Raw genomic sequence first — 11776 nt, 5'->3', positions numbered from 1 at the left:
TGGACTCTCTCAAGCTTGTCCACGTCCTTGTTAAAGGTGCCCAGAACTGAACACAGTACTCCAGCTGTGGTCTCACCAGTGCTGAGTAGAGTGGAAGAATCACCTCCTTGGTTTTGCTGGTTTTTCTACCACACCCCTTACCAGGGATCTCAAACTGATTTACAAAGGTTAGTCACACCTCATACCCCTGCTTTCAACTACCTCCTTTACATCAGGGAAAACAAAGCAATCTGCTTGAGGTCACATAAGTCAGAATCAATATTCCATGCTCTCTGTCATCCAAATACACAGAATTAGATCTAACATCTGCTGTCATGAGGCGTTGCTTTAGTCACCAGTTCCCCTTTTTCCTCCACTGCAATTGCCCTAGTAGCATCTTACCCAGGAAATTTAAGAAAATCAACCTTTTATCCAAGCACCTGCAGTGCCACTCAGTATTTCAAAGAGAAGGCCTGACTGGTGTGAATAACAAGCTACCTAGAGAGTGACTGCATCATTCAGCGTTCACCAATATGGGAACTAATGTACCTGGCCTGTTCTCCAGCTCAGCATAACTGCAAAGCTCCTTGCCATACAGCATGGTCTACTGAGATAATGCAGTTTTGCCTTTTATCATTAGAACAGCAATGACTTCTAATTACTGAGTATTAAACATTGCTCAGTTGGTTCACAACTGTTTACAATATCAGACACTTTCAGTAACAACTTGAAAGGGTAGCAAACTTTATCTTATTACCTCATTGCCTTCACACACATCAACAAAGAGGATGCCAGTAATCTGTGGCAGGCAGAAACTCTCTCTACTTACGCATTTCCAGCCTTTTTCTCTTTTTCTATTTTGGTCTCTACACTTTCTTGTTGCTTTGTGAGTATTTTGATCCGTAGATGGCAGGCACTGAGCTCCTCTCTGAAACAAGCAAACAACTATTTTGTAAATTCCCCAGTGCTTCCACTGAAGCTTTTCTTTTAAGGAATGTAGCTGGGATTTCCTCCCACTACCTTCCCCCTTTTCTCTGATATTTTAGAATTCAGTAATAAGTTTCTTTAAAGACGTTTGTTATCTTCAAAGTATTTTCACCAGGAAAACCTCTCCCCTTACTCCCAGTTCATTCCAGTTTCATTCAGAGTTCTAGTTTCATCCAATAAATGACACCATAAAGTTTTTAAAAAAAAGTTAACCTCTTCCAGCATATTTATACTTTTCTTCTGTTCTTTTTTTAACTTTCACCTTTGACATACATGCTTAACTTTGAGTACATACATCATTAATTTCAATGAACCTACCTATGTAATTAGTTTATGCTACAGACATGAAACAGGGTAGTTTTGTGGCCAGGGCAGCCATGTCACCAGGGGCAGTGGTGGTTCCTAGGTGCCAGTGATGCATCCAGCTGGCAGCAGCAGCTGTTATTTTTTTCCCCTGCCTCCAATTTGGTGCCTGGGGCTGCTGCCCTGGTCACCTGCATTAGTTATACTACTGTGAGCACAGACATAATCAGAACCTAAGGGTGTTTTATGCTTCATTTAAGGTCTGATCCAGAAATGCTGAAATCAACGGGATTATTTCCATTGACCTCAGTAAGGTCTAGGACAGATCCATAAATTTCCTGATTGGCAAACATGAGACATTTCAAATGTAGCACAAGAAGAAACAATGCAGGTTTTTGCACATCACTTTGCCACTCTGCCTTAAATTCTAGAGGAAAGAAATTCAGCATGCAATACTGTAGTCGTCTGTTCCTGGGCTCCAAGGCTGATAATACAGGGAATTAATTCTCTACAGTTATGCTATTAATATTTTATGTAAAATGAATCCCACCAGAGACACCAATTCTTTTCATACAGACTATCACTTATCAGATAGTAGACTCATGGTCACTCCTTTATATGCCTGCATGAACCTAAACTATCCAGTCACCCTGATTAACTGTTAACAGGATTACATTTGCTAAGGAAATATACGGACTGTGATCATTGCTCTGCAACATAATAGCAATTGACAAGGGAAATCATTCACAGCATGTCACTCTAAAATTGGTTATACATAGCAAAGCTTCAATTTCAGTTGTAAATAGGACTTCCAGTTTTAAAATTACATGGGTATTTTCCAATAAAAGCCTCTTTTAAGGCAGATGCAAAGATAATAATTAGCTTTAGCTTATGATGAAAAAAGTGTTGAAAACAGCTGTTAGCCTTTATACCCCCAGCCATCAACTTCCTGCCACTCCAAGCTGATTACACAATTGGAAGGACATAGGCTGACGTCCTGAGTACGCACATTGCGAGGATAATGAGTATGCCAGGAAATAGCAGGAAATGCCTAGAAATATTGAGTGTTGCAGATTTACACTCGTTTGTCAAAATAGTTCCCTAAAATATATTAGAAAAAAAATAACACTAAGTTACAGCATCTTATTAGTCAAAACCACCTTTCATTCATTACAGTCACAGAAATGGTATTTTTTTAAAAGCATTTACTTTGCAGTTGCGTATAATTTTTTTAAAAATCAATCATATTCAGGAGTATTCTAATAAGCTGGTTTATTGTAATTTGTCAGTTTTCTTTTCTCCATGGCATTATCTGAAAATTCACTTATTCTGTATAGTCTGGAATAATCTGCTGAACTATGATAAACCAAATGAAACAAATCCCAAACTAGAATTTGCCTTCCACCTCTCCCAACCCTTGTGTGACATAGACCCTCCTAGTTCTAGAAAAAGGGATATATTATGAGGTACTTCCACCATCTTTTTTCCCCTCTTTTCAGAAGTCCCACAGAACGCATTCTATGGGGGCAGAGTCTGTCATGTGAAGGAGAGTGGGTAGCTATGGATAAGCACATCTTTTTCCTGAGTCCTACAAACATTCCCAAGAAAAGATTAAGCTAATCTTTTCCCCTAGCTTATTTATTTTTAAATTTTATTCTGAACATGCCATTTTTTATAATTGACAAAAATATAAGCAGTACATTTTTTGGTAATTAAGACCTTCAGGTCATGTCAGAGACCCTAGTTACAGTTTGAAGATTCTACTAAAAATCAGTTTTAAGTTCATTTTAAAAAAGAAGGTAAGAAACTGCAAAATAAAATGAGTGACATGCTTCTTTGGCTATGTAAAGCCAGTATAATGACTTGTTTAACATCTTTCAACTCTAAGGGGACTGGCTTTATCCTGCCAAAAAAGCATGTCAGCCATTTCATTTCGCTGTCTCTTAGTTTTTTTAAAGAGTGATTCATGTTTAATTCATTTAAAAATATTAATGACATTCAAACAACATTATCCAAGGGGAAGAATGGAGAAACTATCAAAATAAAAAAAGGATAGGTGAAAAAATGGTTCCCTTTAAAAATGTTCAATCTCTCCTGATCACTTAGGGGTTCCTAGGCAAAATTCTAATTGTATTCATAACAGCCAAAGGTATTTTGTAAGCAAGAACCAAATAACTAGTAACAGAAATTAAGATAATATTTATATCATGCATGATACCAAGAATTTTATTTCTGTTTGGAAAAACAAAACAAAGACAATGATATAGCTCTCTTGTTGTGACTGCCTAACCTAATGCCAAAACACTAACCTGGTTTTTTGAATCATAATATCCTTTTCTTTGGACAGGTTGTCAAGCTGGTTTATGTTCCTGCGCAGGGTTAATATCGAAACTCTGTCTGCATATTTCATGGCCTTATTGTTATTATTATTATTAACATTGTTCACATAATGTTCCAAGCCTTCCCTTTAGATTTAAAAACAGAAAACAAGATTTTCATTATCACATATGATTAACCATAGGACAAGGTTTAAAAGAGAACAGTTATTTAAATATGTAAATGTTATCTATTTGGTCTATCATTTTCTTGTATCATCCATTTCAAGCCATGCTTACATAAAAAAATTCTGACTTGTGTCAGATTTAACCCTAGTTCTCCAGAGATTAAAGTGATACATGAAAATCACTGTACTCCCTACCTGTAAACCCAAAGATACATTAGTCTAATATCATGCAGCCTTGTCAGTCTTGTGTTAATTCATTTACTAAAACATATGACCCAACCCTGTGGTCCTTGCACAAGCAAGAATCAGTTAATATAGAACTCAATCAACTCATTGGGCTTAGTGCCTGCAAGTTAGATCCAACCCAGTGTTTGATATAATTATACCATTGCAGCATGAAGGTTTCCAGTCCAAAAAACCTTTGTTTATTTTCCCCATACAAAGGCTTAAACTATTACTTCCTATAAGAGAAAAGTGCAGTACATTAGTGAAATTGTATTAAGTACATCTTCCCCTCAAATTGTAAATAAATTCCAAATGAGAAACCACTAATATGGGTTATCACACAATATACAAACTATTCACCTGCTATAATCAAAGTCCCCTCCAACTCCTTTAGAATTTTCCTTGCTTCCGGTTTTGTCATCATCTTCTGGCTCTTCCCTAAGCTTTTGTTCTAACAGAGAGCAAAACAACTGTTTAATAAAGAGACTTTCAGCATTAAAATGTAAAGCTCTGGTACTCTTTATGTCAAGCCAAAACATGACAAGTGGCAAGGAAATGACATTTTAAAAGCTTTATTGCTATACCTAATAAAAAACTTATTGTCACAAAATATACATGAAGGCAACTTTACACCTGGAGACTGAAATAGACAAAAAAATTCCCTACCTTCATTACAAAGCTGTCACTGAGTGTTTCTACATGAGATGCTTTACTCTACAGTAAACTAATCTACTGTGCAGTAAAGCATCACCATCTACACATGTGCACCATTTACTGCACAGTAAATTAGTCTACTGTGCAGTTAGCTACTACCTGTAAATACAGATAGTAAACTAACTGCGCAGTAGATACTGCGCAGTAGCGCTTGTGTAGATACTGACCGGAAGCAAATTTGCTCTCGGTCAGCCCCAGCACTATGGGGGGCCACAGGGGATGGAGAAGTCTCCCAGTCCTGGTGCTACTCAGCTCCCAGCTCCCTGAGGAGCAGAGAGTCAAGCAACACCAGGACAGGGTAGTTCTCTGCCTCCCCCACCCCCAACTTCTATCCCCATCTCAGCACTGCTCCCCATGGGAACGGGAAACTAAGCAGTGCTAGGACTATGGAGCTCTCTGCTTCCCCACACAGCTGGAGGCTGGCCAGGAGCTGTCCCACTTCTGGGATAGATCCTAGCTAGCAGGCTGCATGGAAAAGTTCCTGCCCAGTCTGAAGCTGACTAGCAGCTATCCCAGAAGCAAGACAGCTCCCAGCCAGCCCCAGGTTGCATGGAAATCCCTGTCTAGCCCAGGGGTGGCTGGGAGCTGCCCCAGAAGTGGGACAGCTCCTGGCCAGTGACAGGCTGTGCTGGGAAGCCCCACTGGGCATGGGGTTTGTCCCCAGGTTCAGGGGGCTGGGAGAGCTCTGCAAAAGCAGCTGTCTCCCAGCCCTGTGCACATCGAGACCCCTCCTGATGTGTATGGGGCAAGGAGACAGCTATTGCTGCAGCCAGAAGAGCTCTCCTGCTCCCTTGCGTATGGGAACTGGTTCCATGTTCCCTATCAGCCCTCCAGGCTAGCACTCAGGGGGAACCTGGAGCTCTCCCTGGCTCCTGCAGGGGGCCAGAGCAATGTAGGTACAGCCCTGTACACAGCTGTTCCTGTTACGAGCAGATCTGCTCCCAGGGAAGGCTATAGCATGAATAGCACATATAGACATGCTCACTGACAATCAAGTAGAAGTCCTATAAAAAGGAAGTCTGCATTAGCTAAATTAAATATAAAACTTATAGTTCATTCATAGATTTTTGACTGACATTGCAAAACAAAGTACTATTCATCATACACTAATTCGTCCTGCTCTGCATTTACTGAAGCAACAATAAAAGAATAATATAATAAATTCTCACTAAACATTTGTGTGGTCACCTTGTGCTAGGATGATAAAAAAATAAAATGCTGGCCTAAAAACTTTTCACTCTAGAGACACTATTCAGCATGGTCTATGAGTAGTAATGGATAATAGGGAAGGACAATAGTAAAGCCGACTGCATCTTGTGAAGTAACTGTACACATTCTTTGAATAATATTACAAAACTACACAGTCAAATGCTCTGAGCAAGAGTTTGATTTCAGAAGTACAGTGCCCATCTTTAAGAAGGGGAAGAAGTAGGATCCAGGGAACTACAGACCAGTCAGCCTCATCATAGCCCCTGAAAAGACCACGGAGCAGGTCCTCAAGGATATGGCTTCCCACAACTTCCATGTAAGCAAGCTAAGGATGTATGGGTTGGACAAATGGACTGTAAGGTGGTTAGAAAACTGGCTGGATCATTAGGCTAGAGGGTAGCAATCAATGGCTCACTATCTAGATGACAGCCAGTATCAACTGGAGTGTGCCAGGGGTTGGTCCTGAGGCTGATTTTGTTCAATAGCTTCATCAACGATCCGGAAGATGAGATAGAGTGCACCCTCAGCAAGTTTGCAGATGACACCAAGCTGTGGGGAGTAGTAGATATGCTGGAGGATAGATCTAGGATTCAGAGAGACCTTGACAAATTGGAGTATTGGATTGAACCAAAATTGGTCCTGCTTTGAGCAGGTAGTTGGACTAGATGACCTCCTGAGGTCCCTTCCAACCCTAACTTTCTATGATTCTAAGTAGGGATAGGGGGATGCCTTCCTAAGCCATCACAGAAATCATAGACTAGATTCTGATCGGGTACACCTGTAACAGTAAACCTGGAAGATCCTTACTGGAGCCAGTGGAGTTACTTTTGATTATATCAATGTAACTGAGATAACTGTTTAGTCGCAAATCTGTTGTGTGGATTTTATCATATTGTACTGCCTCAGAGACAGAGTCAGTATCTGTAAATAAGCAAAATACTTCAAAGACTAGCCTCTGCAGTGCTCCTCCACAATACAGAACTGACCTGTTATATCTTTTTCTTCTTCCCGAAATGATGAAACAGATGTCTGTTCCTCTTCACCACTATCAAAGAGCTGAATACCTTCCATACTGATAATTCTTTTAACAGAACTTAGCCCCTGAAGAACATAAAGTAGTATTTAGTGCTTGAATATTTCCACTCCCTCATGTTTTGAGATAAATCAGTCAAATTTAATAAAGCAGATATGATGTATAGGTGAAATACCTGGGTATGATTAAACAATTCATTAGTAGTTATATGTTTTGATTGAATCTGGTTCTCATCAGATCTCATAAATAGATATAAAAGGCCATTAACAAATTATTTTCTTATCATAATGAGGTGAATAATAATGTACTACTTCCAAACACATTATACCCAGTGACTGAAACTGCTACTTTTATGAGAGGTGTCAAGTTTTACACATTAATTCATTTTATTAATGTTCAAAAATATAATTATACTCGGAAAGCTATTTATGACAACTGAAAAGAAAGCAGATGTTTACAATAGGTTTGGTTCATTTAACATAATTACATTTAAAAAATGTGTCAACCTACTTTAAGAGATGGAAATTTACCTAACAAAAGTATCATTAGGATATCATTATAATGGGTAAATCACATCCCCACAAAAGTAAATAGGTGACAACAAAAATAAGAGCTATGATGTTCACAGCACATATCTGACAGAAACAATATGCGTATGAGGAGCACAGTCAGGGTCCAGTCTTGCAGCATGAGGAACCTAAAATTTACTATAAAGTCAGGGAAAAATTTTGGTCCAAAATGATAACAAGTAGGGCTGTGCAAAGCTTCAGTTGCCAATTTTATTCAAAGGAGATTTACCGAGATTTGGCAGCCAAATCTCTAAATCTGAACTGAGTTGGGGGACCCATTAAAAGATCCAAATCAAATCCATAGCCTCTGAATCTATTCGGAAAAGGTTTGGACAGATTTGGAGATACGGTTCAGCCAAGGAGAGGCAGGCACAGCCAGCTGGCTGTATGTTCTCCCGTGGCTCCTCCGGCTGTGCCTGCCTCTCCCCGGGTGGGGGGAACCATGGGAGAAGCCCCCATGGCTGCCCTGCCTAGCCCCATGCCCTGCCTGACCCCAGCCTCCCAGCACTTTAAAAAAAACAAACAAACAGTCCCACGTTCACCGGCTATAGCAGAGGCTGTGGGGTCATGTGAAAAGGTCAAGGTTACATACCTACAGCAGACCCCTGGCCTGGGGAGTTTGCCCAACCACTGCAGCATGGCCACGCTCCAACAGGAGCTCCTGACTTCCCCTGGCGCCATTTTATCACCTTGCCGGGTAAAGCAGATTGGGCTCATTAAGCAGCCCGGGATTATTTCTGGTCCAGGGAGATGGAACAATGCAGGACAGTAAGAGAGAGTGACGGGGCATGCAGATAGAGTAAGTGCCTGTCTGCTGCCCAGAACTGAAGTCCCCGGGAATGGGGCAAGAGACTTGCATGGTCTTGAGAGCTCAGAGGAGCTCACATACCCAAGGGAAACCAATGGTCCCACATTACTTGGCTGCCGTGTGCAGTCCATTAAGCCAGTGTGGCATCAATTACTGAAGAGAAAAAAAAGAGGAAACAGTTGATCACGGCTTCAGCGATCAAGCATTCATGGATTAAAGAACCGTGGAAGTGAAAGGCTGCATCTGAGTCCCCTGAAGCCAGGTGAAGCACCACCGGACGGACAGCAAGTTGCCTGTAATTTTACTTCCTATGCCAAGAAGTTTTGTTTCGTTGAGTATACCTGGTCAGGCACTGGACAAGTAATGGCCAACACTGGGTCGGGGAGTCATCACCCCTCCACACATTAATTAGGTCATCAAAGTTGTGGCAGGCAAGATAACAGAGAGGAAGATTGACCCAATTAAGTTAACTGGCACCGGCCTTGGAAGAGGGAAGCCAGTGAATGTCAACGGGACATAAAGCCCCACGTCTGTACACAGTAGTATCCCGACAGGCCGGCGCCACTCAGCCCCAGCAGCCCCAGCCCCCAGACAGCATGCAGTGCCCTGCTCAGAGGCCCCAATCACTACTGCTGCAGATGGTGAGTGCAGGGCTTTTATTTTACTATTTTTGTTGAAGTGCTGGGAGGCTGGGTCTGGGTGGCGGATGGGCTGGGCAGGGTAGCCATGGGGGCTTCACCCACAGCTCCCCCCAACCCAGGAAGAGGGAGGCACAGCCAGAGGAGCCACAGGAGAACCTACAGTCACGTGGCTGTACCTGCCTCTCCCCAGCCAATCCGAATCTCCGAATCAGCATCAAATCAGTGCCAAATCTCCGATTCGGATTCAGCCGAATTGAATGGGGACAGTGATTCGAATCACTGACCTCCGAATCAGCCAAATCCAAATACAAATCAAATACTTCTCTATTCGCATAGGCCTAATAACAAGGATCGGGTTCTTAATACTGCCATATAGACTAGGCGTCAACTGCTGTACAGTGGTGGTCCTCCACTATTTGCAGTGGAGTGATGCCAATATATACACATTTAAATTCTTGGCCTAAGAAGAGAAATGACCAATTACATCATTTTATCCAACTCCACTGTCTACAAAGAATTGTACTCTGACGTGTTTTGTCAAATTACTACATAAATGACATTGAAAATACTGCAATTAACCAGCCATATAATTTAAGGGAATATCTAATTAAGTAAACCACCTAAAAGGGAAAAAAACAGGGATTTTATTCACTAATTGAGAACAGAGTCCTATCTTCTGAAAAGAACAAGGGCATAGTTAACCAGCAGTGCACAACTGCAGATCCAAGGAAAACCATGGATTTTTAAACAGAACAAACATGGCCTGCTGTCTACTTGTACAGCAGAATATTTGATAGCTGATGCTTGAATTTCTCTTAGGAAAATAAAAAATGAAGGAAAATGGAAAAGAGGTTCACATTCCTGGTCTCTGAACCTTAGGAAAGAAAATTAGGACAAGGAGGAAACAAAAGGTAACTAGACACTTCCTAGCATCTTTAGAAACCTAATTTGAAAAAGGGATTTAAGTGCTTGGCTCTATCCAGCAAGCAGTATTTAAACATGTGCTTAATTTTAAGCACTTGCATAGTCTCAATAAAGTTACTGGGACTAATAATAAAACCTAAGAAGATTTTGATCCTGGTGTGCTAATAAGCAACTTGAACAAGCTGATGATGCCTCCAAAATAGTGTTGAAGACATATATAGTCCCACCTAAGGACAGTTTGAATACAGACAAAATATCATCAAAAAACCAAATCTTTCCCAGCTGCAGAGCACCTGATACAATCACACCCTATTCAGATAGAAGCACATGGGTTTCTTTATTTGTCATGATAACATGCTGTTCAAAGCCAGCCAACACTGTATACGAGTGGCAATAACACAGTAAAATAATATGATAATATGTTTGTCAATCAGCTAAAAAGTGTGCAGAGCTAGTTTTCAAGACTCCTCATAAATCTGTGATCTCTTATGGTAGGGTGCCATATTATTCAAATAAGCACCAGACATTGCAAATATAATTCTGTGCATATAGATAGATAGACAGACAGACAGACAGACAGATAAATAGACAGACAGACATGGTAACTAAAACCAAGTAAACATTAAACTAAACTTCACTGCATATGGCTTGAGTATTACATGTCATTGTTTCTTCGAGATAACTTGGGATATAAACATACTTTGCCTATAACCACACATGACCTTGCTCCTGAGGAGTGTGCTTATGTACAGCTTCTACTCTACTAGGAAGACAGAGAGGTCTTTAGCCCTGCTCAATCTTCACCTCTTAGCCTGCCCTTAGTATGCTATTATATATGCAGTGACAAATCCAAAAAATAAAAATAAAGCCCTGTTTAGTGAGGGAACTACAATAGTTGAGTCTCACGGCAGTTGCTCAGCATATGTTTAGAGAGAGGCTGTGTGGACATTTTAATAATGCACATATAGAATTTGCTGTATATGAAATTTATTCATAGATACAAAGCAACTGTAACAGGTTTTAGCATGTGGTTAGCACTCTGTCTGGACAGATTTTCCTGGATCTGTGTAATATTCCAGTTCCATCCAATCACCCCTGCTAACAATAAACGGAATCTTTCCACGCTTGATCACCAGTTGACAAAGTTAGGATAAAGTCAGCTAGAACCAGGCCCGAATTACCTTTGTTTGCCATTTGCAGTTTTCCCATTTTTACAGAAAATACTTCATAAACGTTAAGGTAATTTACCAGAACTGAACAAATACAGAGTGTCATCCAGTAGGAGTTATTACCAGATGGTAGATCATTAAGACCCTAGTCACTCAAAGATTTATTCACATGATTAATCTTACACACAGTACCCTCACTTATTTAACTGTGGAACAGGACCTTTCATTAATGTAAATAAGAATCTATTTTCTTTTTTGGGGAAATGGAAAAGTTGAAACTAAAGCAGAAAAGCACAGAATGCACTTGAGCAAAGGTGACATGGACTATTGTTAAACTGAAATAACAGTATCTATACTGGATTTGGCACTGGCTTATTTAAATCAGTATAAAATGATACAAGTCTGTAGACAATGCCTTAGTAAAAGGTTTTGCGTTGAGATATTAAACAGAGATAGTGATGAGGTTATATATAGCATCTTCCCTGGCTGCTCTTCCAGCTGGATCTGTGATCCATGGGTTAATATAATCACAGCCCAGAGACAGTGGTGGCCCACATCCTCAAAGAAGCATCTAACTCCAGTGTACAGACTTAACTACCACTGATTTCAATGGGAGTTAAGCACCTAAATAGTTTTGAGGATCTGGACCTACATTCCTCTCCTCCTCAATGGACTACAGTGAGCTCAGGTTAAGAGGAGTTTCCCTCTGAGA

General features: G+C 40.5%; 1 protein-coding gene across 1 annotated transcript in view; it reads right to left on the bottom strand.

Moving 5' to 3' along the window:
• CFAP74 (cilia and flagella associated protein 74) overlaps window positions 1-7017 on the bottom strand; it is a 100718-nt gene extending 93701 nt beyond the window's left edge. The window contains exons 1-4 of the mRNA XM_019541291.1: window positions 6907-7017; window positions 4358-4448; window positions 3579-3734; window positions 809-907 (exon numbers count right to left, since the gene is read on the bottom strand). Of these exons, the coding sequence (XP_019396836.1) occupies window positions 809-907; window positions 3579-3734; window positions 4358-4448; window positions 6907-6991 (431 nt within the window). The 5' untranslated portion in view covers window positions 6992-7017. The remainder of the gene's footprint in view (window positions 1-808; window positions 908-3578; window positions 3735-4357; window positions 4449-6906) is intronic.
• Between the last annotated feature and the right edge of the window lie 4759 nt (window positions 7018-11776).

The sequence above is a fragment of the Crocodylus porosus genome, unplaced genomic scaffold (genome assembly GCF_001723895.1).
Source record: "Crocodylus porosus isolate Cpor-Errol unplaced genomic scaffold, CroPor_comp1, whole genome shotgun sequence".
NCBI lineage: Eukaryota > Metazoa > Chordata > Crocodylia > Crocodylidae > Crocodylus > Crocodylus porosus.
Note: the sequence above shows the minus strand (reverse complement) of the source record. Positions and strands in the feature narration are given on the sequence as shown.